We start from the raw sequence: 27,538 nt of genomic DNA, 5'->3' as shown, positions 1-27,538 counted from the left end.
TGCTTATAACAGTGACGGAAAAAGATCTATTCTATTCTATTCCACTAAAAACTGTCAAATGACAAGCTCCAAAATTTTTGAGACTGGCACGACGCCAGCCTCAGCTTCGGTAATTTTTGTGCTCCACCCATCCTCCATTTTTATTCAGAATGACGCTTTTCTGGCTCATAAACAGCTGCCAAGAATGAAGCAATGTTAAGATCCAGTTTCCGTAATGTCCTGTCATTACTCATATCTCACAACAGAATTATGTCAGTGCTGTTTTACATCCCGTATGGTAACAAAGTGACAAGTCATTAGAGATGTTTGTCCTAAAGGCTCGGTCATGCCTGTCACGACTCCTTGCAATTACTGTCGGTGAAAGCCTACGACAAATCACCCTGCTAATTCAACATGTTTGTGGAGACCTGTGTACCTATGATACTGCAAAGCACTGATAGTACAGTTGACTACAGCTGAATATTAAATGTGGAACTAGAAACTAAAGTGTACATATTCTTCCAAAACACGTCACAGACTCTGGATCTGATCTGATCATAGTAGTTCAACCTCTTGGAGACTTAATGCAATTTTGTGTAAGTTGAATGGTACCAATTGCAAATGCTGTCAAGCATGCACACACCAGTGGTCTTTAAGCACTGCCTGTTGAACCAGAAGCATACTGTAATATTATCCAGCAGAAACAGTGTTAGATTTAAGGTGACTGACAGCTGACAGTACAGAGTGGATAGGAGATCTTTGCAGTGTACTTTTTTCACTTTGGCTACTGACAGACATAGTGAGAGTAAAACTCCAAGAGTATTTCATAGACCATGAAAGTATCCTCCTCTCTCTCTCTCTTTGTCACTCTTACTTTGGCTTTTTCACCATCTCACTCCATCCCTCACACTGTCACCCCCTCCCTTAGTTTTTCTTTGAGCTCCCCCCCCCCCCCCCCCCCCCTCCCTCTGTCACTGTGTTACTTCTCTTCCCTTGTCATCATCTCTCACCATCACCCTGCTGTCATTATCTACGGTTGTGCTGTAGCCATTACTGTCTGCTTCTCAGCCTGTACGGTTTGTATTCATCAGGTTTGTTGCAGCAGCTAAAGGAGGAGTATGTTATGTCGAATACTGTCTGTCTGTCTCAGATATTGTGCTCATGTGGACAAGCTGTCATGCGGTGAGTCTATTCCCATCAGGTGTGTGTAGACAAAGAGCACGAGATATGGGAAGCAAACGAAAGGCAGTGTGTTTATGCACGCATCTTAAATCCTAATTTTCTAGTGAGCATCAAATATTAGGCATGTAAAATGTTTTTGTGTAGTTACTGTGAAGCCCATTTCTTTAATGTGTGTGAGGGAGCAATAGAGAGATTGTGGTTTTGGCATATTATCCCCTGGCTGCTCAGTTGATGTGTTAAACAGCAGTACATTGAGGGACTGCTGGAGGGATTAGCCCCAGAATGACCGCAGCTTCAAAGATGCAGCTCAATGTTGCAGCGCCAGAAAAGAATCTTTGAATAAACTGAAGGCTTCCACCTGTCAAATACCTTGCAGCTGATGTGACAGCCTACTGCCTAATGATGACAGGACCGCTTGGAAGGAGCCTTACGCACGTGCGCTTATTTGGATTAGTTTGTTTTAGTGCAGTGTATTGCGTCTTTGAACATACTGTGTGATCTTGTTTACTATACAGTGAATATAATTGTGAGTCTGAGGGAGTATCTGCAGGTTTTCACGATCCCAGAAGCATGATAAGACCGCACACTGAACTTACATACAACAGGCCCCAATCTCATGATATTGCAGCTTTAAACTTGAAGTGACATAGTCAGGTGAATTATGGTCCTATACTTATGTGTGCTGATGTGATATTTTTAATTATAAATCATAAATTTGCCAGTCTATCTCTACAGTTTTCATATTTTATTAATTTTTTAATTTATTTATCATATTCAAGGCTCATTATTTGTAATTTTGTGGTAATTTTTCAATAATTAAACATGTCATTTGGGCAGTTACAATTTTCAGATATTTTAATCTTTTTCTCTACCAAAATATTCAGTAGCCAGATGTTTCTTTTTTTTCTGCACTTGTGAAGTGACGCCACTATTAGATTGCAGCTTCTGACTATCTAAGGGCGTGTGTTTGCTTTGGTCAGACATCTCGTCATAGTCATAAAATTTTGGTGGCAATGAGATTTAACGAACTTCTCGCTGTGTAAGTGGAGATAACACCGAGTGTTCAGGAAAACGTTTAGAGATTAAAATGCCCACAGCCTCACCATCTGAGATTAACAGCAGTCAGCAAAGATCCTCGCAGATATCCTCACATATGCTTTTTGGAGGAGGCTGTTAGCCAAAGTTCCTTACAGGACCAACAGTGCATTTATTCACTGTGTGGGGATCATTGGTGACTCAACTTTGGTGACTTGAATTAGTGCATGCCCAAAACAGGTTACATAAATGTGATGTCAGTCCTTTTTATGAGTGCAGATAATAAATGGTGAATATTGCAGTCAGACTCAATATTAATATTAAACTCCAGGCTGATACGATCTTTTCTTATAAAGCAGATATGATCTCTCTTCAGATAAATATGTCATGCAGAAGACCTTTTTAATATCTTGTGCTTATTAAAAACTCATTGTGCATAATGTTTTCTTTTCTATTGGAGCTGACTAGGCCTTGGTCTCTGATACAGTAGTCAGTTAATTAGGAAATCTTATCGTCTTAACATGGAAAAATATTTTTGACTGGAACCATTACTATTGCATTTGAGCAGAAAGTTGGATCTAGGAAAATGTAATAAACTAGAGTACTAAATCAAACCATTGCCGTAACAAATTTAGTCTGAGTCACAGCCTGATATGACTTGTGTCTCTGCCAAAAGAGACTGAAGAGCCATTTTATTTATTTATCATTATTCATTTATCTTTTTTTCCTCCGAATAAAACTACTACCTGCCTAAAAGAAACAGTTTTCCAATGTAAATTTCTATTAAAACACTTCATTATCAATTAGTGGCTTATAGCAAAACTAGCAGGAGATATAGTAGCAGAGACGTTAGTGAAAAAAATTCCACTATTTACCAACTGACGGCTGAACGTGTCAGTCGGTAAGAGTCATGTCGAGAACATTACTTCTATGTTTGAGATCAGTTGGGAGGTTCTCTGTGATTGGTTTACTGGAAAGAACTGGCACATACTCATTCTGAAAATGAAGTGCAATGTTTCATTATGATTTACGGTATAAATGGCATGTTACACTACAAATTTAGGTTACAGTTTTCTTACAGCTGTCGAGACATTGTCTTGTCTGAGTCTCCCCAAGATCATCACCTCCCCCCTGCAGGGCACCCCCAAATCCCTTCCATTCTCTAGTCCTGTAATCCCTAATCCCAGCTCCTCACCATTCAGAGACATTAGTGAATTATTCTTTTAATCCAAAGAGGGAGCGGCAGCAAAGCAGCTTTCTGCATGACTCAACAAGCCACCCTCGGATGAAGTAATCGACCAAAGGATAAGGATACAGCCAATCATGCCTCGTTTTGATTTGTTTTACTAGCCAGCCTCCTTGAGCCCACTCTGTTCGTTCTGTAATGACAAATAAGCTCCGCGTGTGAAGTCACTGTGTGGATCACTGGTTTGTGAAACTTAAATTCTCTGGAAAGCGCAAACAGGACCAGCTGAATCATTATTGAATATGTATGTAGTTAATTAACAACAGATGTTGCATTTCCTTCAGTTTTTCTTGTTACGTTGCCAATATTTGTGTTCCCATGATCTGATTTTAAGCCTCTTCCTGGTGATAGGCAGAGTACATTGGTGTTAGATACCCATAAATAAGCATTCACTTTGTGCTGCTTTGCTTACAGGGCCAGGTCACATACAAAAAGATGGTGATGTTTTCGGTGATCTGTTCCCAACCCCTGTTTCAGTCCCTTGATGGTTTAATATTTCATAGTAATAGTTCTGATGTCACGGCTTATTTGGGATCAGCATTTTTCTTCTATTTCTGGATGCACACAATTTTTTATTAGCTAAGGCTGTTTCACAAGCCAGGTCATAAAGGGGAGCTTTATTTAAGGCAAAGTTACTGCATGAGGTGAAAAAGATAGTTTCCACCTTTTGGATGTTGATTTGGCTTTTTTATCAGCACAGTTCATCTCATCAAGGTTATTTAACTACCTTAAAAGCTTTCTGATTGTCAGATGTAAAAATCTCTAAGGTAGAGATGGCACGATACCACTTTTTTATGTCCGATACCGATACCGATATCATAAATTTGGATATCTGCCGATACCGATATGAATCCGATATAGTGTTTTTTAATCAATAAAACTGTTTTTTTAATATCTTGTTGCATTTTGTATAAGTTCATACTCAAGTTTAAATAAACAACAACACTAAAGCTATTCTGTTATACCTGTATGTAAAAAATACACTGCACCCAAAATATTTCATAGTTCAGCTAAAATGATCAATCTAATAAACTTAAACCTACTCCATCCTTCCTATTCTGGTATTTTAAAGAGTATTTAACAGAAATATTAAGCAACCTAACTAATAGGGTTTCAAACTCCCAGCAAAAAAAAAAATAATAGGGAACCACCCCCCACCCTCCACCTCATGATGCTTAATCAACGTAATCAACTTTAATTTGATGCAGTGTGGGAAAAAAAATACAGAGAAATAAATTATTTTTCAAGAATAATTAAATAGATTCAACATCTTTCTTCAACAGAATTGCAGACTGCACAGATGGTATCTTCCCAAAGGAAAAAGTACTATAGCTTACTAGGGTTTATTAGACTTAACAGTTACTATATACAGTAATGGACTTCTATATATTTTACATCAGATTAAAACTTTGGGTGTAAGATTCAGATAATTATTTATTAAAAGCTAGACATTTTAAATGAGAATAAGAAAGAAAAGTATGTCTTTGTGCCCCCCTTTTCCCTGTTCATACCCTATCGGCCCCCCTGGCTAAACTTTGCTAGATCCGCCCCTGCACAGTTACCAGTTGTCAGCTGCATAGAAAAGGATCCTGGTGTAGAAAGTAATATTAAATACATTCTAACAATAGCTTATCAAGGTTAAACGTGCTGCTGCTGTTCAGCCGCTGGTTTCCTCTTTCTGGTGCAAAGTGGGCCAAAAACAAAGAAGAGAGATGGACTTGCGACAGAAAAGCCGATCAGCTGATCATTGATCAGTTTCATGATTGAAGTAGCAACAGGAGAGGGAAGGAGAGAGAAGAGGCGCTCCATAAATCGGTTGTTAAGCTTAACGCTGGAATGCTTTACAAACATTCAGAGATGAACTTACACACTTGCTTTACTTCTCTCTGGGATAACTTCCTCGGAGATGAAATGCCGGTTTGGTAGGGAGGCTACAAATACACACAGCCGCTCTATCACGTGAGCACACTGCTCTGACGTGCTATGGTTATGAGCCGAGTTACGCCATGTTGCAAGTTTTGTGAGGTGCTTTTTTGATATTTAATGGATCGGATTACATTTTTTATTTCTCTCCAATATCCGATCCAGTAATTTACGTCAGTATCGGACCGATAGCGATATGTAATATCGGATTGGTCCATCTCTACTCTAAGCAGGTATGCTGCATATAACGTATAACATGGTGGTCATTAAACCCATTGTTGCATTGGAATTTAGAGGAACTACACTGGTAATAGGAGTTTGTTTTAACCTGTCTTAGAGCACAGCTTTCTCTGATGTTGGTACACAGTGGTCCAGATGATAACAAAAGAAATTTGAAAACTGCAGTTTTGGCTTTAAATTAATAATCTGTGGTAACTGCAGCCGGATTAACCTGTTGGGGGTCCATGAGCACAAATTTCCTGTTGGGCCTCTTTTGTTATAATTTAATTAAGGACAACTTAGTGTAGGAATACATGTAGAGCACAGAGCCTTATAATGAGCTAATAAAAATGGGGTTATTTGCTGAAGTTGTGACAAAGTGGTTCAAATATTTGTGAATTAAATCATCCAAAAATCAAAACATGCTCAGAGGGTTTGGGGCTTTCGGGATCCTCGGGGAATTGAGGTTATCATCACCTTTTAGTCAGCAGTACAAACATATCCAAAAAAGGAATATTAACATAGTTTGATCATTGTTTTTTTTTTTAAGTGTATTTTATGGAATTTCTCAGTCACTGTTAATAATGCAGTCACTCAGCGTCAGAATCATACAGTTTAGGTCCTACAAGTCAAAGCAGCTATGTTTCATAGAAATAGGTTAATTGGAGGGTTAAAAGGTTTTTAATGATGCAAATTTGTCTCTTTTCGGGAGCTAAATTGTTTTCACCTCATTAAACTCTATGTTTTCATTCAAGCGGTACTGAAGCATGACTCTGCTCACAGTTTCAAAAAGAAATTCATGCATAATGGTAAACCCCAGTGTTTACAATTATATCACCTTCATGGCTTGAATATTCATAATGCAGAGTGATATTTATGTAAGGCGGCGTTTCCCATGGGCCACTTTTCAAATGCTAACAGAGTCGATTGACAGCTTTGGCTGCAGTTCACATAGAGGCCGCTGTAGATGTAGTAATGAGTGAATAAGAGTTAAAGGGGGCTAAATGGCTAAATTGCTTACACCTGCTTTTGACAGAAGAACTGTATTTTATTTTCGTTTTTGCAGTGTTGATCATATGATTAAACTGAAATGAAATAATACAGATGTCCATTTGTTTTTTCTTGCAGTGAAGCGGATTTTGCTGAGAGAAAAGGTTGCACTCTGCTAATGTGGAATTATGACTTATTAACTTGAAGGCACCTTTTTTTCAAATGATGACTTCAAGAGATGCTATTGGTAGTTAAATCACACCAGAAACTTAGGCTGTGCAAGAGAAGCAGCTAAGGTGGTCAAAAATGACGTCTGTCAGATGGCTTCTGATCAAGTATTGTGTGAAATTAAAATGCAAAATATCAAAAAGTAGCTTGTAGTGCTGTCACCAAATGTTACTTAGTAAAAACTTTTTACTACATTTTAAACCCACATAAAAAATTAACAAACTCAACCACATTCCTTGTCTCTGAACTGAAAACTAAAAATATTAGAATTTTCTTTTTTTAGATCATCTATTTTACACTTTTGGGCCTCTTCACTCTGGATGATTTTGCAAGTGGCGTCTTCCAGAGAGTTCAGAAAGTGGGAATTCTTTGCTATTCCAAAATTCCCTTCTGTTTACTTTACACCTCTTTCTGTGTCTTTGCAGGAAACGCTGTTGGGATCAATGTCACTGAGCCGGATAGTGCGTCCAATGTCACCTCCCTGCTTAATGAAGAGGAAGGGCCAATCAAAGTCAACAAAATGTTTGCTGTGGTAACTGGAATAAATAGCCCAGCCACCCCTGAGCCAGTCAGCACCGTGACCCCAAGGGCTGGCCGTATCCCCCGTGGCGGCGAGGAGGAGGAGCAGAGTAGTGGCATGTTTGGTGAAACGGTGGTTTCCACAGTAGAAGATGCCAGTGTGGCTACTCCACCACAGCTCAGCCCCGACTCAGCTGAGACGGAGCATCTGTTGCCTAGCAACCCACGCAAACAGGGAGTTGACGAGGGCAAGGAGGAGGAGGATGATGAAGAGGAGCGTCAGCCACACACTGACCCACCTTGGATCCATGCCAAGGACACAGCTGTGTTCGACCTGGACCACCTTTTCACCACAACCGCTGCCCCACCCCCAGCCGCCACTAACCCCTCTAACCCTGATGTCCTCCATGTGGACTTCTTTGACCCCTCTTCTCGTGGGCGCAACCTAGACCTCGCCCCCGCCTCACCTTCATCACTGGCCCATGAGCTGCAAGGTGGCGACACAACCTCCTGGGCAATGCCAGATACTTACGACTATCTTACACCCTATGACGACGGTGTATCCCCCACTGCTGATGAGTACACCTACAGCACCACAACTGATGCTTATGACACCGATGAAGATCTCCGACTTGCTGCTGGGTCTCCTGCTCGTTCCAAGCCACAGCTTCCCGGGTCTGGCTCATTTCCTGGTGCAAGAGCTCCAGTACCAAAAGACCCTGTGGTAGCCCCTCCAGCGGCCTTACCAAATGGATGCCGTGTGGGCTACCAGATGATAAACGGAAGTTGCCGCTCGCAGTGTGACATGCTGCCCAACTATTGCTTCAATGGAGGACAGTGTTACCAGCTGGATGGCGTGGAGGTTTTCTGCAGGTATGACACATGACGATCACTCAGTCACACCAGCCTATACAAACACTATATGAAACAAGACCAAACCACTCAGCAGGTTCTGTTAGTGTGCTTTAACCTGCCTCAAAAATATCACCCACTTAATACAAATGTAGCTGTGTGAGGCTTAAACGGGTTAACTTATTTGCGACTGTGTTAAAAAATAAACAAATAAATGTGTTATCTGATAGGCTGAATGGAGCTTCAGCAAACTTCTGATTTAGTTTTCTGCTTTTTGGTTAGAAACATGTGGAAAAGCTCAGAAACAAAATAAAAAACAATGCATTTTAAGAGCATTTTATGAGGGAATGGCCCCCCATTTGCCAGAGCTGGACTTTGCACAGACTCTAATAAACAGGATTTTATGAACACACATGCATAAAGTTGAAGGCAAAGTTTTGTAAACACATACAAAGACTCTCTCAGATGTATATAACAAACTGTAAATTAGATGCTATCTTAAATTTAGGATCTCATATTTAGGACCAGTTCTGTGTCATTACATTACGACTAGCTTCTCGGGCATCAGCTACACGCTGCATTAATAACTTTCCTCGGGACTCAGTCCAATGGGGTTGCTGTGGAGGCGAATCTAGGTGGAGGTCAAAAGTCAAACGGATTAAGTGCATCATTTATGAAAATTTAATGTAAGCCACTGAGCATTTTCAGGTCAATGTGAGCACTGAACGTCAACTATCAGAGAGCATCTGTGGATCAAAACATTGCCTTGTAGTCCTGTCCACATTCAGATGAGGGCAAAATCATTTCACATTTAAAATGACTGAGTTCTGAATAGTAAGATTCATTCCAGCCCCGGCTTTGTGCGCCAAACTAAGGGTTTGCTTTTCAGAAAACAAAACTGACTTTTGAAAAACACAGACAGCTGTTCACAGCCCTCACTCCAGCTCTGAAAAGCTTTCTAGGATCCTCAAAGAGTCTCAATTAACATGTTGATTAGAACAAAAACATAAGGTAAGGCTTTGGTGTTTGTGCTGTTACACACAGCTCTGGAGACTGGAGAAATTGGAGTGACGATGATATAGATCACACAGCTGTCAACTAGGAGACCACATCATGTCCCTTGTGGGAGTTTTGGTTTGGTTTAGTTTTGTTTTCACTTTAGCTTTCATAGTTTGGTCAGAATCAGGCGCTAAAACTATTTGGTTATGATTAAGAAAATAAATTGTGGTTTGTTTTAGAGAAGGCAAGTTCACAAAAATGCGTTAAAACTTGACACTGGACTGAGATCAGCTGATATGCAACACTGCAGCTGTGGTATGCTTGGGTTTATACAACTCAACAAAGGCATTACCACAATCCAATCACATCCCAATTTCCCTCGGGATGAATAAAGTATGATCAATCAATCACTCAATCAATTATTATATTATTTATAGTGCAGCTCAAACTTAATATACTTTAATCATACAATTAATCATACAGAATTATTTTCACTGCATTTATACCCGCATTGTGCACCTACTTTAAAGAGAGAATTGTTTTGACCTCTTTTTCATCTTTATATTATTAAGTACTTTTCAGTATGCAATAAATGAAGTCTTTGAGGCTGTTGATCACCTAATATTTTATTTTATTTTAATTTTTATTATATTATATGTTATTATTTATCCATTTATTTTGAAAAACAAATACTTAACTATTCATGCATTTAAACACGGGTACATTTAGTAACGCTGCTGTACTTGGTGGGCCAGGTGGACCCTCATCAGCGCATGTTGGCTGGTACTGAGATCGGCCGATATGCAGCACTGCAGCTGTGGTAAGCTTGCATTTATGTAACTTGAAACAGGCACTATTACCGCAGCACAGTCGATGCAGCTCAAGATTAATATACTTAATTAATAATTATTAATTATTAATATGCTATATTAATCATGCATTATCAAATTCTCTGTGCTTACACCTACTCTGCACTGAGTATTTTCTTTCATCATGCAATAATTGTAATCATTTCTTGTGCAGTTTTTGTTGCTCTTGCTTGCTTTAATATGACTGTACATTTAATATTTGACGAGCTAACTGCTGACACAACAGCACACTCGAACACCTCATTTTCTTAATGTGTGTATTTTATTCTGGCATTTTAAACTTACTAGCAGGGGCACTAAAGTTTCTTCACTATATTTAAAGGATATGCTTTTTGTTACAGTCTTCATAACCATGACTGTTTCTTGATGCAGCACAGCCACTAATCTGCATCAGACTTCTCAGTTTTGAACTCTTTGATGCCTCGTTCACTCAAAGGTCAGCGTTGTCAAGGCAGCTTGCAAAAGGTTAATTGTATGAACTTTCAAAATTTGTGTGTCTATAGTTGAAGTTTAATGATTTCATCATAAAATTTTGCATTTTTCTCTTCTGTGATATATTAAAAAACAAACAAACAAATAAACAAACAAACAGAGATTCTGTGATTTGTAAGCAGCTACTAACTAAAACAGTTAAAAGGAAAACAGCTACACCAAAAACAAAAATCAACCACAGCACACCAATGATCTCTGATGGTGGCTCGTCTGTGATTTTACACACATTTTCCCTTAATTATGAAAGGAATCAACTAATCGGTGAGAAGCTACTTCTAGTTGCTGAACAGCTGCATTGATTGACATGCAAATTTATGCACAATGGTGATCAGCTCCACCACTGGAACTCAAAATATTGCTCTCATTCACATACACCAAACACACTAACAAAACTCTGTATGCACTCCAACAAGAATGTAACATTGTGAATAAAAAGCCCAGATTTACCTTCATTAAAGCAACAAGGTCAGCGATTTATCCCCTCAGCTTACTTTAACTTAATGGACCACATCGCATCTCATCAATGTGGGACTGACTGCCTTTTATCCCATTTGGTCATGACTTCTTTCTTAGCTGTTGTTTACCTCACTTTCCTGAAATAAATGTATTGCAGGTAGTGGTGTTGTAAAGAGGAGACGATTGATTTAATGTCTGGTTTGAATGACGTTGCATCAAAGTTACTTAACAGAACAAAACCCATCCCAAGTATTTAAATTTCAAGTATTTTTATATATATTTTTATTACTGGGGATGATTCAGGAATCAATCAAGTAGTCAGTATGTGGTTGATGTAAATTCAGATTTAGATGTGGTATTATGAGCTTGACGAGTTAGTCACTGCTAAATGTCACTTAGCTGTCTCTCTGGTATGGTTGCTAAGTAGACAATTAACTTTATAAATGGATCTATTTCTGGAGACTGACTGGCCATGATTATTGAACAGTATGTCTCATGATGCACATCAGTTCACATTATGCAAAAGTGGATGGTGCACCACAGCTGTAAATCCTGGGTTGCATTGTCTCTGGACGGTCTCACCGTACTAAGTCCTTAAAGGTCACCGTTGCTTTTATGGAATGATGCTAATTCAAATTTATCTTTTCTCATTCATCCTTTGACTACGATGACCTGGATGACTGAGAACCTTCACAGACAATTCACATTTATAGTTCACCAAATTTGATCTCGATATGAAAAAATTGGGTGAATACATATTTCTATACTACAATCACAGGTGTTTCTAGAAGAATACGTTCAACACATGTGCACTAGACAACACAATGGCAACCTCCTGACAGCAACAGGAAGTGATGCTCTGTTTTGTGATTGTCAATGTACAGTATAAACAACAGGACATAAGTATTGTACACACAACAAGCATCCAGTTTACTTTTCAGGCACATACGCATCCCATGTAGCCTCAGACTTTGGGCTGCACTTAGACGTCCATACAGTGGTCCATACGAACCTTCACAGGCATGAGCAGGTTTTCAAATATATGTCGCACAGATGCTCAAGGACACTCAGGCATAGAAACCATGAGTTTGAGCACATGCTTTACTTCAACTTGATCAGTTCTTCTTAAAACCTGCAGTAAATTAAAGCTTAACCTACTGAATAAAAACTATTATTATATATATTCGCAGACGTCATGCAAACATCATGCAAACAAGTGTCAATTTGGCTCTCAGAGAATTACAACATAGACTTAATCTCAAGTATTTTACCTGCTTTTAGTATAGTAATTTCCAAATCAATAAAACCTAAAACCCTAAAAGAAAAAAGCCATTACGGACCGAGCACGACTGAAATAATCATCTCTGTTGCATGAAATCAACAGATTACAAATATCATTGACTGAATGGGAAATGGAGCAAAGCTCACTCAGCGATGCTGAAAAACTCTTGCTAAGCGGACAGTGTGATCCAGATATTTAGGGCAGATTTTGGGCTTCAGTCAGCAGATAGTAGCACTGATGAACCTCCTGAGAGTGAGTCAGATGAGGGCTGAGAGATACTGAGAGGCGTTTGACTGCTGGGCAAAAGCTCAATGTGGGTCAATAGAGCGCTGGCACAGATGAGGACCAATATGTTCATCTGTGTGTGCGTCTGATTACACATGTGACTAGGTTTGCGTGTATGTTTCTAATTGTGTGTATGTGTGTGTGGTGTACATTTCTGTGCATGTGTGTTGGAGTTGGAGCTGGACATGGAGCCAATTCAATTACAGGGGGATGAATGTTTGGACCTTTGACCCTCTGCAGTAAAACTCACGACCCTTTGAAGTGTGTTTTACTGACCTCAGACATGCCCATCATATCTCTTTTAAAGATAGAATTACATACCTGCAGAGGTACAAAGCTTTCCATTTTCATCATCAGTGCTTGTAGGTATGGGCTGCACTGCAGTGGTTAGCATTGTTTACCTCTTTAAGCAAGAAAATCATCTGTTCAAATGCACCAATTCACCATCCCTTTCTGTGTGGTGTTTGCATGTTCTCCCCGTGTCTGCATAGGTTGTCTCTTTCTCTATTCTACACTGGCTGTAGGTTAGGATGTGACTATGAATGGTTGCTTGGTAACCTCTACCCGACTAGTGACCCTGACCTGTATAAACAGTTTAGAATATGGATGACTGCTATTGAACAGTTTCTAAATTTATACTTTTTATTAATATTTAGCAAATAATAATAAGGCAAAGTATACATTTCACTGAATGAAACACAGACAGAACAGCTACTGCTGGTAGAATGACTTTGAATGGGCACTCTATTGATTTTACTCGTTAAAAGGGATGTCACAGCTTTTGAAAACTGTTGGCTGCAGCTTGATATGCTGATGCACTGTTTCACAGCACTATTGCCTAATAACAAAGACGTCCCCCAGTTTTGATCTTGTTCCTTATCTTAGGCTAGTTTTCTGCTTTTACAGAAAAGTGCTGTGGGCCTAAATTGCTGCATTTCAAATAATGCAATAATGTGTGGCACACACTAATAAATGACTGAATCATTTATACTTTTGTGTGGTCATGGAGGTAATTTCACACACAGCGCAAAATTTGAACAGCATCTAACAGCAGATGTCCCAGGTGGTATTCAACAATGGAAATTAACTAAACATTAACATTAACGACTTGTGTGTAATGAAAGCAGAGTTTCTAATAAAATATGTGCAATTCAGCATAGCTGGGCCTTCAGTGAAGTTCCATGACTGGGATTTATAGGAAGCAGTAGTTTGATCAATACCATAGACTAAAAGTTGATATATTTTAGCCTTTTCTGCTTAGAATATCCCTTTTTTATGCTGTATATTTGTACTTCAGAGTCAAGGTCAATGTAAGGATGTAAATATATATTTTACGTGATAAATACTGAAGATTGGAGATGTTTCATTAACAACAAAAACGGCACCAGATGGAAGTTCCTGAGAAGTTTCAGCTCCACTGTAGCCTGAGCTGTCTTGGACACACACTCGCACTCGCCTGTCTGTAGTAAGCTGAGACACCACATGTCAGAGCTGTCATTTTCTTTTCAACTAAAATCACATTTTTATTGGTCAAGTTTACTCTGTTTAAGCAAATTAGATTCTTACGTGGCCTTCAGTTTGTACATGCATTTGTGACTGCTTTCATTTTGTGAGATGTTAACTCTAAACCTCAGTCGTTATAAACATACTGCAATGTGATATCTTGTTTTTTAAGCTATCTGAGGCATCTCCGGTGCTGGCTTCCCTTGTCCTCCTGACTGATGGGATCTGACAGCATTAGTGCCATAAATTGCCTTCTCCTCTGGAGCTGCAGGACTGAAAGGACCATATTCGGAGAAACAGATGAGAAATCTGAGGGAGTGAAGAGCGAGGGTATGCATCAGGGAAAGAGAAAGAGAGGAGAGGAGAGAGTGTTTATGTTCTGCTTGTGGTAGGGAAAGCAGATTAATGGAAGGAGAAAGAAAGTGACATACAAAGGAAATCAAAAGAGTGATCAGGGAAAAACAGAGCGAGAAACTATCGGCATGAAATAAAAAGGAGACAGATATAAAGGGAGAAGTGGACAGAGAAAACAAGAGGAGGTGGAGGGGAAACTGACTGAGAGAATGAGTCAGAACCTTATAATGTTTGCCAGTATGGAAACGACTTGGGCGAGCCAGGTCGAGTTTACTAGTGTATGTGTGTCTGTGTGTGCGTCTTGCAGCTTGATATAATTAAGTGAGGTTTTGAGAACCAACAGCAGTTTGCATTCATTTAAGATTTCATGATCAGGACATGGAAACACACAAAATACCCACTTAGATGCACACAAACACTCAAATGCTCTCACACACTGGATTATGGGTGCATGAGGGATCACCTCAGAGTCACAGAGCGTGGGGGTCATGGAAGCAGCTCGGAGTTCAAACACACAGGAGATTTACAGCTGAGGAGAACGCCAGGGAAAAAAGACACGCACGCATTAACAGACACAGTTTGTTTTTGCCAAAAATCTTGTCTGACATAATGAATCGCTGGCTGCACACACGCATACATATTCACAAATTTGTTTTTGGCCAGGTTTGTCTAGCTGCAGGTTAGCTATGTTTCGATTATTAGCTTGTGTGTACACAGAAATGCAAACACACACACACACACACACACACACACACACACACACACACACACACACACACACACACACACACACACACACACACACAAACAATTCCAATCCAGGTTTTTTTCTAATCTATTAATCACTGTTCAGAGTCCATCATATCTCTCTGTCTCTGTTTTGGTTTCTGCATGCTCTTATTTTGAAAGAATTGTAAAAAATAAATAAATAAATAAATAAAATAGTCTCTCCTGCATTTTTTTGTGCTCTATCATAGTTTTCCCCCTTTCCACAAAATCCAACCAGATGCTCAAAAAGATGATTGAATTGCAAAAGAAGTTGTGATTTAAGAATATAATCACGACACTTTACTACAATTGAAAAAATGAAGTAAAAATGCCAAAGAGGTAAAAATGTGATTGCACACCTGCTGGTTTTTGTTGTTGTTGTTGTTGTTGGGTTTTTGTTTTTTTTTTTGGGGGTTTTTTTTTTAGCAAAAATCCAATAAAATCAAAACCATCTGCAGTCATATAAACCTAAAAAAACAAAAACTGTGAGAAAATCCAGTTAGAGAGTTTAGTAGCCTGAATCAGCTGTGAGATGAATCAAATGTAATGCAGGTTTCATATGTTTATATCCCCACAAAATAGGTTTTGCTTATAATCTTGGAGCCACAGTGCTCAATGTAGCTCAGCTAGTATGGTTAGTGCTTCATCTTAGACTCTTTAAGACATAAACATAAGGTGGGTTGGATTTGGCTGCCAAAGGTTCAAGCTATCTATTTTTATTCTCAGCTATACTAACAACACTATCTGCACTGAAATGGTCAAGTTCAGCAGAAATAAATGCTGGGTCCGATCTCCTCTCTACATTAGTGGTTGTAAGTGGATTTTGTTATCTGTTCACCAACATTTCATTTTTTCATTTCATTATTTAATTGCATTAAGATGAATCCATTTGTCAGCCTGTTTGGGAAACCCAGAGCATCGTTTGATCTAATTTACTGTATTCCTCTCAGGGTCACACACACAGAAGCTTTCAATGCACACATCCCCCACGTAATTCCTATAGTTAGTGTGACATGGGACACATCTGCAAATCTGTAATTGGTTTGCAGTTTATAGTGTTGCGTGGGTGCTCTCCAGGGATACAGGGGTTTTATGTAAATAGGTTTTGGTTACAATCATATCTGCAGCTCTGTGCTGAGTGACTCATTTGCAACATTAAGCAGCCTCAGTTTATTTATAATAGCAGGAAGCTGAGTACTTACAGTCAAGCAACTCTGCAGAAAATGATATGTAAATGTGACAAGCCAACTGAATGTGCTTAATTGGGTGTTTATATTTAGATGTTCCAAGCAGGCAAGCATATGCACCAATATATGTGCGTCCTTGCCTAGCTTTACCCTAAAATTGGAGCAACGTCGTCCAGCACAATGCCTCTAAACAACACTGTTTCTGAAATTTTTTAAGCTAAATGTAATACATTGATCGTGTTGTGACATTTCAAATCCCGTTCTGTTTTCAGTTCAAGGATTTACCTTCGCTGGATGATTGAATGGTCCAGTTTTTAACCCTCTGTGGCTGCTAATGAGGCTATAATGGTTTCATCTGCATAATGGAAGCCGATGTGGTGATATTTTATTTAAGCTGGTTTGTTTTGAATGTACTGCAGATGATGTGATGCCTCAGGGAACTCTAAGTGGATGGCTAATAAAGAGAAAAAGCATCTGACCTGAAATAATACAACAATGCACATTAATAAACCAAAGTGGCCGGGATTACAAAAACAGTGTCTCTTTGTTCATTTATCTCTTTTATTTTTTGAGTTGTTGCAGAGAGCTCCCTTCTTAATAATCAGTTTTATTTTTCATTGTCTCCTATCTGATTATCTAGTGTCTCATGTGATTAAAACAACAGCAGAAAAGCCAGTAAGTGGTGAAAGGTGTAAACGCTTTCAGCTGCATGGTGTTGCACACAAATATCACAACAGTTTATTGAAACAGTGTAAAGTTGGGCTAAATAACCTACTCTTTTTTTTAATCAGAAGCCGGTGCTCAGGTGGAGAGAAAGCAGAAGATCTAAAAGCATTTATGAGTCAAATAAGTCTTTGTTACTGTTACAAGAACAAAACATAGAAAACATCCAAACTCAAGACCAACTCTTAGAGATTACCGATTCTGTCATTGTATATGTGTATGAAAAGCTCGATATAGCTAATTCCATTGAGCCAAGATCAGAAAGATTTTCTATAAACTACAGTTGTCGAGACATTGCTCATGTTCTAGGACTATGGCGGGGAAGTTAGAAACTAGGTAAGCCTCAACAAAGGTTTTAGCACCATAATTTGGTAACCACACACCAAATATTAACTGTTAACTGTCTAAATGAAGACTTATCTGTCCCACTTTATAACACTTAGTATGTTTATATATGTAGATAGATTTAATCTGAAATGGGACTTTATGTGTCATTCAGTACCCGCAAGGACGTGTTTGATTGATTTTAGATTCATTCTACAGCCTGACAACCTTCAAACAACTTTCTTCAGACAGATGAATGAGAATAGAATAGAATAGAATAGAATAGAATAGAATAGAATAGCCTTTGTGTCAAGTATTTAAAAAAACTGTGCAAGTTAACTAAGAAGTGGTTGTATTTGGAAATCAAAGAAACTCAGATCAGAGCAACAATTCTTGATTGGACTGAGGTGTTTCTGACTACACAGAAAGCAGAGTCCTGTACATACAGAGGGTAAAGTCTTTGAGTGCGCTGGTGAAGTCAAGGGTATTTTTCATGTACCCTACTTGATTCTAGCCCATTCAAACATAATTTCCTTGGTAAAACAAAACCAAGAAGCCGTGAACTTTTACTCTCTGTCTTAATTAAATTTCTAGTCTGATGAGATTCTCTTTGCATCCAGTGTTTCCTCGCTCTTTCCGTCAACGTTTTAAAACCAGCTCCAGTTTTATAATCCTGTCCTCTGTCTGAACCTTCCTAGAGCCCTTAGGAAAATGAGAATGTTTGTTTTCATTCAATAACAGAAACTCAAAGTTTTGTTTCAGAGCCAGTATCAAAGCTTATGTTTTATAGTTTTCAGACGCAGCGTGCCGTGCCCTCTCCTGTCCTCCGCTGGCCTTTAATCCTGACGTTCACCTCTTTCTGAATGACTCAGTTTTTCCCTTCATACTCATTCTGGAGTTATTGCATCAGAAAATGTGTTTTGCTTCAAGGAAAACAATGTTTGAAAAAAGCACAGCTTTTAATGCAAATCTGGGACTTATGCTAAAATATTCAGGAAACACCCAGCTTTGCTCTCTCTTGTCACCCCAGATCCAGCTCTTTTAGATAAGACATGTTTGGTTGTTTCTCCCTCTAACCTTCCAAAGACCCTGATAAAATATGCATCTCCCCTTTGCTTGTTCTCTCTTTACTCTGCAAAATAATCACTTTCCCTTAAGGAGGGTATTAAACAACAAAAACAGAAGAAAGCACGGGATGCCAACTGCTAAAAGTTGAATATGCTTATCATAGTTCTTCATGGGTCCACCTGGTTTTAAGGTGAGCAAGTTAGGCTATATTGCATGGGAGCTGCATGACAATTTGTCCAAAATCTGAGTAGCAGTATCTGCTTTTGGCTCCAATCCATCGATCGTAACCCTTGTGGTGTCCTCGGATCAAAAATGGTCCCTAGGTGAATGACAAACAAGCATATGGAAATCCCGAGGACACCATTGCTCTTGCACAGTTCCCTGTCCTACCCTAACTTTTTTCTCATTACCCCCCTCATATCCTCCATTCTCACCCTCCATTACTCCTTATCAAAGCTAGCAGGGGGTCCTATTAGCCATTCTGCACTGTTGTCATCCTCTGCAAGTTAAATAAAAACTCTGTCTGCCTCACTCAGCACAGCAGGCCAGCATAATCAGGTAAATATTGAGAGGATTTGTTAGCTCTTTGTAATGTGGCTCAGGATGCCCCAAGTCTAACTCCGATATATTACTGCCAGGCTACAATGTAGCTTTAAATGCGGCTGTGGTGAGCCGCGGCAAGGGAGATAATGATGGGTTAGGGAGGGGAAAAAAACTGTGCTGTGGGACACAAAGGGAAGGGCTGTGGGATATGTGGGAAGTGTTATAGAAGGAAGGACTGGGAATGAGGGAGGCTGTCTGTCATATCTCAGCCAAAGTGGAGTTGGGTGCTTTTGAAGGAGATTTAACAGTAAAAGTTTTTTCCTCCCTGATCAAGGGTCTTTTCCAGTTTGATTTCACCCCTTTTCAGCTGGTGGGGACGCGAGACTTTTGGAGGAGGAAATTCAATCCTAAAGATTCTCTTGGAAATTCAGCCAAGCCAAGCCAGCCGAGCTATTTCCTCCTGTGTCAGCCTGTTAAGCTGTGTTCCAACAATCTTAATGGAGGAAGCCGGAGTCATTCTTGCTGTCAACACATCCCACAAAAACAATGGAATTAGCTGGTAGTTCAGCTTTCCGTCATTTCTTTTTACTTTTCTACCTTCTTTCTCCTAATTGATTCCAAGTGCAATCAAACTTTAAAACAGGCTTTTATTCAGTACTTAATAATTACTCGTGATGCTTTGAAGTCTTGATGGCATGAATTTTCCCACAAACATCTCAGTTGGTCCTTTTCATGGTTCCTAACCCAACAGTAACAAAAATGACATCAGCTGACTGCGGGATTTCATGGGTTTCTGTATTGGCTTGATTGGCAAAGACCTTCCTCTGTCAGAGTAAGTCATTCAGATACTTTACACACTGGATATAAGAGAAATGTTGCTATTAGCTTAGTTCTTCTGTTTCACAATCAGAATTTAAACTAAAATCTCCTTAAAGTTTCTGGAGGATATCTTGTGTCACAGAGTCATTATTTACATCACAGAGTGAGCCCCGTTCTCAATCCCAGGTCATCAAATACTGACGTCTCTGAGACAGACACAGGCACTGGTGCCTAAATCAATGGCTCTCTTCGACAGCATGTCTCTGTGTCCTTCCCCTCAACCCCAACTAGCCCACCCCTCCCTGAGCCTCCCTGGTACTGCTGGAGGTTTCTTCCTGTTAAAAAGGAGTTTTTCTGTCCCACTTTTACCAAAATCTTGGTTCTCAAATCAAATCAAATCACTTTTATTGTCACATCACATGTGCAGGTACATTGGTACAGTACATGTGAGTGAAATTCTTGTGTGCAAGCAACAGAGTTGTGCAAAATACAATAATGTAAACAAGCAAAATACAAGAATGGCTACATCTGAAACTAATAATATATGTACAATATATAATAGTATATGCATTTCTGGATGTGTATACTAAATATTTTTCTACGTGTGTGTGTGTGTGTGTGTGTGTGTGTGTGTGTGTGTGTGTGTGTGTGTGTGTGTGTGTGTGTGTGTGTATACACATATTTTACAAATTAAATAGAGCAAACAATAAATAAAATATATAAAAATATACAGAGTTGAGACATGTGCAAAACAGTGGCATTACTGTACAGTATGGAGTGCATAATGTTAAAGTTCCAGTAGTGAAGGTGAGGTGTCTATGACGTGTTCAGCAGTCTGATGGCCTGATGGAAAAAGCTGTCTCTCAGTCTGCTGGTACGGGACCGGATGCTGCAGAACCTCCTTCCTGATGGAAGTAGTCTGAACAGTTTATGGCTGGCGTGACTGGAGTCCTTGATGATCCTCCCCGCTTTCCTCAGGCACCGCTTCCTGTAGATGTCTTGGAGGGAGGGAAGCTCACCTCCAACATAACCTCCAACCTCCAACCACCTACATAAATACAATTGAACTGAACTGAATTGAAAGATGAGTTGTAGCAACAATGAAATAAGTGTCCTAGTCCTAGCCCTGGTCATTATTAAAGGATATCATTAATAATAATATTGCTCTCCTTGTTCCTTTATCATTATTGTTAATGTGTCATATTAAGTGTCGTGTCCTTAAAGCCTTAAATGTGTGGGTAGCAAAACGTGAACTTAAACCTCAAAGGAGGAACAGCAACTGCAGCCCCTCTGTTGATGAACTGTCCCGTTTTCAAACATAATTATTAATTATTGGTATTCAATATCAGCACAGCCAGTGCATCAAAGCACCGATGCCAAAGGACACCTTGCTTGTATCCTTGTCCTAGCAGCTTCTGACACAACGTGTAAAGTATTTGATGGGCTACAATGGGAATGTGTTGGCAGGAGAGTGAGTGCATAATAACAAGTGTTAGCATGGTAACACACTAAATTAAAATGATTGATTATTGATGAATTTGTCTCAGTTGGAGTTTTGGAGACAAGCTGAGCTGTAAATTTAAATTCTGTTCTCTCATTTTGATGTTGATGAACTTTTGTGTATTACACGAATAAGATAGATCAGACTTTGGCTACACACTCATTACAGATAGGGTCATTGCTGGCTTTCGTTTTGCTCATTCCTTTACAACTATAGCAAGATTACGATATTCGACTCGGACTGCTGTGTTCAATCCTAACGTCAAAAAAAAGAGTAAAAAAAAAATACAGTTGCACAAACTGAAAGGAGAGACATAATTCAGCTGGAGGCGCTTGACAAAGTGCAGGAGGAGGAGGAGGAGGAAGGAGAGACAAGAGAGATGAGGGTGGAGATGAAGGGAGAGAAAGAGAGCCACTGAACAAGAAAAGAAATCTTTAAGAAGACAAGCAGCAGGAGTGAAGAAGCAGGAGGGGGAGTGAGGGAGGGAATGGGAGAAAAATAAACGGGGAACTGGCCACTAACACAGAATGGTGTCCCTCCGGACCACTCAGAGCAGATGTATGTGTCTGATGGCATGTCAGCCTCACGTCTGCTCTGTTTGCCGCTCAGCTGGGTTGCCATGGTGACTAGCACATCCTTGCTCGCCTTCTTCCTTTATGCATCCGTCCCTTTCTCCCCCACCTACACCCTCCCTCTATCCATCTTACATAAACCTCTTACTTGTATGAATGCAGAAACACTCTGAGAGTGAATGCAGTGAAGTCTACATTTTTAAAAAAGTGATATTGGGCTTCATCGCTTCTCTTTCTTGCATACATGCACGAACTCAAAACGTCTCCTGGCATGTTGCCAGTGTTTCCTTCAGCTGGCAAAATAAAAGCATCACGGATTCAGGAAGGATACAGGAAGTGAGCCAGTGAAAGAAGCCTGTTTAACATGTATGGAGCTCAGTCAGAGGGTATGAGCACCACCAGCACCTTTAATCACTTTTATGGTCCTCCGTTTGTGTAGATCTGTAGATCTATGGATACAATACGTGACACAGAGAGTAGCGGAGATGCAGCCAAAGCCAAAGCTGTCACCACACGAGTATTAATTAAGGTTACAACATGGCCTTTTCTGAATCTAGAGTCCCTGGAAGGTTTAAAATGGTTAATGCAATCATATATACCCAAATCAGAGATGCAATTAGCTCAGCTTAGCATAACAACTGGAAACATTCAATCTAATCTACTGTCCAAATATCAGAAATACACCTAATCAACATATGTAGAGTCGTTCATTTTTAAGTTTATACACAGGTTGTCAAAGTTTGGATGGATCAGTACCATTTTAGGACTGCTTGTTAATAATTCACACATCAGACAAATTAAATTATGAATGGCTGCTTTTGGTTGATGATGACCATTCTTTATTCTGGAATGTAGTTTTATAAACATGAGAATGGTAGAATTTCTTTGTACAAGCTGTGAGTTTAGACAAAGCCAGGGTAGCTCAGCTAAGCTTAATACCTCACAATTCTAGCTCTGTGACACACACACACACACACACACACACATTAGTTCTATTGATCTCCACATTTAACTGTTGGCAGGAAAACAAATGGGTGAAATTAAACTAGACATCACTGAGCATAGTTGGGATAATAAGCAAAAGTCCTTTAAGGCAAAAATGAACCTCCACTTTTTTCATCTGCATTTTTGCACTTGTGGCAGTGAGGTAGTGCCTCTCTGCAGCATCACAGTCTCATTAAGTGGTGAAATAGTCATTGCCATTTCACACGCCAAACAGTCTGTAGACAAAGCCATCTGCCCCTGTCGTTTATGTCCCCGGGCGGACACCGTACTCCGCCAAATGGCTATGAAGGGAGTCTGGGACTTGCATGGCAGCTGTGTGTGTTTTTGTGTGTCGACGTGTGTGTGTGCACACAATATACATCCACACATGGTTGCCCATATGTTTTGTGTTACATGTTCTAAACGCTAATATCTTTTCTGACTGTGTATGCGTGTGTTTTTGTTTGATGGCGAGTGTGTTTATAAAAAAAATCACCTCAGGCTGTTTTTCCTTTTTCACTTTCTATTTTCAGACACACATAGTGATGACTTTGTATATTTTTCAATAAAGCGTTCACAAACCTGCCGGCGACAAACGCTCTTCTAGTAGATGGCTTTACGCTGAAGGTTTATGTAACACGCATCATGTTGTGGAACATTTGGAGGACTTTTGGCAGCATGTAAAGAGCCTCCTGAATTCCCACATCTCTCTGTTTCTGATTAAAGATAATCAGAAGCAGAGAGGAAATCCTGAACTTTAATGAAGAGACTTTGAGTACGGAGGCATTCACAGCATGTGTGTTCATTAAATAATTCTTAAAAGCCAAATGTATAACTTGTAACTGGCTAAAACGTGAAACTGACAGGCACACAAAACTCGCAGAAATTGGTAAGACATGATTTTAACTCACTGATCTCTTTTTTCCTTCCCTTTCTGCTCACAACTTATTTCATTTCACATTCTTCACTGTTCATCGTCCCGGTCATATCTTTTTGTTCTGCTCTGTTTCCTCCCCTTGTCCCCGATTTTACTCTCTATATGTAATTCCACCTGACTCAATTTCTCTCTCAACCTGTCCTCTGAAACCTCTTTGTCTGCCTCAGATGCAACGTCCAGGACTACATCTGGCACAAGGGTGCCCGTTGCGAGTCGGTGGTTACTGAGTTCCAGGTGATGTGTCTGGCCGTGGGCGCCTCAGCTCTGGTGGTCCTGCTGCTCTTCATGATCATCGTGTGCTTCGCCAAGAAGCTCCACGTGCTCAAGACAGAGAATAAGAAGTTGCGTAAGCGCAGGTGAGGAGACGACAAAAGTCTGAAAAAAAGTTGGGTTTTTTTACCCTTATTTGGTTTGTGCCTCAAAATAACAGCATGTAAAGATTAGTACCGCTGATGTGTGTATGGTAAACAAGACAGTGAGAGCATTTTGGGGCCAAAATGGGTAGGGTGCACTGGTCTCTTACAAACCAGTAAATAATTATGATCATAAAAAGTGACAAAAACAAATGCATTTTGTTTCAACTAGGGCAGGACATCTTGAATAAACATTCAAACCATGATCATCCTACATAAAAATATTCACTGAGTAGCAGTAATTTATTAGTTTAGATCAGGGGTGGGCAATTCCAGGCCCCGAGGGCCGGTGTCCTGCAGGTTTTAGATCTCACCTTGGGCCAACACACCTGAATCACATGATTAGTTCATTACCAGGCCTCTGAAGAACTTCAGGACATGTTGAGGAGCTAATTTAGCCATTTAAATCAGCTGTGTTGGTTCAAGGACACATCTAAAACCTGCAGGACACCGGCCCTCGGGGCCTGGAATTGCCCACCCCTGATTTAGATTCTCATAAATACTTTTTTAAAAGTGTTAAATTATATATTTGGGAATGGGTGACTTGGCTCTTGCCAAAGTAACATTTGAAGTCACTTTTCGCTTTAGAAGTGCTGCTAGGCAGACACAACCAAGTCCTTTGATATGCAAAGCTCACCTTGTACTGTTGTTCACTTTAAAAATACATATCTTTGCCCTTCTAACTCTTCAGTACTAATAACGAATAATCCAAAATCTCAAAATCTTCCTTTTATTTAAAAAAAACCTGGAAGTTGTTTATATTCCCATTTTTATTAAATACTGGATCTTCATCCAGCTCAAAAAAGAAAGGATCTAGTTGTTTAGTCTATCTTCACTCTGTCTGGCAATACCACCAGCCTCTGCGTGTTAGATATATTTTTGTTAATGCAAACAAGAGCTTCCAGAGAACAAAATAAAAGATGGTTTAAGTCCGCTGAGTAGGGAAATTCTGAAGAAGAAATAAACAGATAAAACCCCCTCTGTCATGTATCCTGCAAACTCCACACTCAACTTTCACTTACTTCATTTTTTTTTTACTTTAAAAGATCAGTCAAACAAAACTAAAAACTGGGGCCTTTGGGCAATATGATGCAGCAGATTTATTATCAGCTACTCGGCAGTCGCTGTGTCTCAGCTGCAGTACATTACTCCCTCCATCGATGACTCAACCAGAAAACAGTTTATTGGCTGGCACTGCCGTTGGGCCAAAGTGCCACCCTGGCTTGTGTTTGTGTGAAACGACAGAGAGCGGCTGATGCAGAGAGAGAGCACAGGGGAAAATAAGTTTGGTAGAAGGAATCTAAAAAAGATCTGTTTGAAATATCTGAGCTCGCAAGGTCCTTGGACCAGCATGTCTGAGCAAGTGATGAAATCAGTGGTGTACAATAAGAAAAAGGAAAAAGTACAGAGTTTAAAACCGCAGCAGGATTGTTTTCAGAAGTTTGGCTGTGAAACATGTTGATCAACAGGCGGCAAAGACTGAAAATAATAATAAGAACCAAGAACAGCAGAATTTCAATGAGTATGATAAGCACCTCCCATTGAGGGATCCTGCCTCTTTTTAGAGAGCACTGATCTACAACAACAATCTCTGATTAATTTAAGGGACCCAAACCCAAACTTGATATTATTTGAGAAACAATTTCTGTTTTTTGTAAAAGTTACATTTTAATTAAGAATGTTGCACCATTTTAATTTAGATGTTTAGAGGTGATTAAAGGGAGCTGAAATCACAGAGTGAAGATTTCGTAAAATGTCAGAGGCTCGTAGCAGAATTACAGAAAATATTAGAAACGTAAAAAAAGAAAGGCAGGTGAGGTAAACAATAACACGAGTCTTCCTCTCTCAGAGACAGGGCTGCAGAAAATGCTTGTGTATTTTTTTTTTTTTTACAGCAATTACTTCTCACATCTCACAGCAAAGTTTTCAGGAAAGAATGACTCAGAACATTTGAAGTAAAAGAGATTCAGTGCTGAGCTCAAGGACGAAAGAGTGAAACTGCAGCTTTTCTGCAGCAGTACAGCGACTGCATAACCACAATCACGACATGCAGATGTCTCGCTGGGTGGTTATTTGGGCTTGTTTTGCAGCCAGTCACTGAATTGATCACGACCTCTGTATAAAGCTTGTCAGAAACCAGGCAATGATCCTAAGCACAACTGAAAATCTACAACAGAATGGTGGAAAGGTGAATTTTAAAAAATCTAAATGAGCTAAAGCAACAACTTAAAGAAGTGTGGACTAAAATACCTCTACAGCAATGTCAGAAACTGCCAAATCACACAGTAATTAATTATTTTGATTTATTGGTGCTTAGGTTGGATCTAGAATCACAGGGTGTACTGGACAGGAAATCAGGTCTGCACAGTGACATGTGAAAACATTCCTTTTCACATGAATGTACCTGTGTAAGTCATGTTATGCCACCTTCTATTCAATTCTTGCCACATGTGTGATTAATATGTTGTACTTTAAAAAAGGAGTGCTAAGCTTGTGAACTTTGTAAAAAAAACAGACAGCAGAGTCTGTCCTTATTTTCTGTCATACTATGACAGAGGTGAAATGGCCACATTAAACAAAATTTCAAGTAATGAGTTCAGTATATGCACTAATGAACTAATCCTTGTGAGCCAAAAGCTTGGGCACCAGAATGTTTTAAACACCCAGTTTCACACAGATTTTTTTTCAACTGTCTGATGTCAAAGACAGAGCGTGAGCTTCATATGGGGGGATGAACTAAAACCACCTGTTTCATATAGATGGGCTAGAAAAAGGCCCAGTGTATGATATATAAGGATTATTTTGAACTGAGAGTCATGCAAAGCAAGGAGAACACAAATATATAGGCAAAAATTAGCTTAAATATTACAGCAACTGATTTTTTATTTGTGTTTAATTCATGTATTTTTAACACGTGTCAAAATTTTTGACAACAGTGGAAATAAATGAATAATGTCCTTTTACCATAGACTTAAACCTTTGAGGTTAATAGGATGCTTGGTTATAGAGTCAAAAATCGAAGTTAGTCTGAATCCAGTTTCTAGGACAGAGAATAGTTTAACGCTATTTAAAGTGAAGCTAAGAAAGAAAAATACAGATATAAAAGTAGGAGGAGAAGGGAAAAGCCAACAAAGAAAAGGCAAAGAGACGAGGACAGTCTGAAGGAATGCAGGAGGAAGCCAGGGGTGGGAGGGGCGGCATGGAGAGCTGATGGCGAGCAGCCGGCTGAAAAACTGATGACAAGATAGATGCGGCAGGCAGTGCAAAGAAGAAAAGCAGGAAAGGT

At 39.5% G+C, this 27,538-nt stretch overlaps 1 protein-coding gene across 2 annotated transcripts in view; it reads left to right on the top strand.

Moving 5' to 3' along the window:
• The window catches only part of cspg5a (chondroitin sulfate proteoglycan 5a), a 58,623-nt gene that overhangs the window by 15,461 nt on the left and 15,624 nt on the right, over positions 1-27,538 (top strand). For both annotated transcript variants that reach the window (XM_085365866.1, XM_085365865.1), the window contains exons 2-3: positions 7,228-8,194; positions 24,007-24,195. In XM_085365866.1, coding sequence (XP_085221992.1) covers positions 7,228-8,194; positions 24,007-24,195 — 1,156 coding nt within the window. The remainder of the gene's footprint in view (positions 1-7,227; positions 8,195-24,006; positions 24,196-27,538) is intronic.

The sequence above is a fragment of the Diplotaxodon limnothrissa genome, linkage group LG11 (assembly GCF_057381915.1).
Source record: "Diplotaxodon limnothrissa isolate DT_005_m linkage group LG11, D_limnothrissa_male_GT1.1, whole genome shotgun sequence".
NCBI lineage: Eukaryota > Metazoa > Chordata > Actinopteri > Cichliformes > Cichlidae > Diplotaxodon > Diplotaxodon limnothrissa.
The sequence above is the reverse complement of the archived record's forward strand: the minus strand, read 5'-3'. Positions and strand labels throughout refer to the sequence as shown.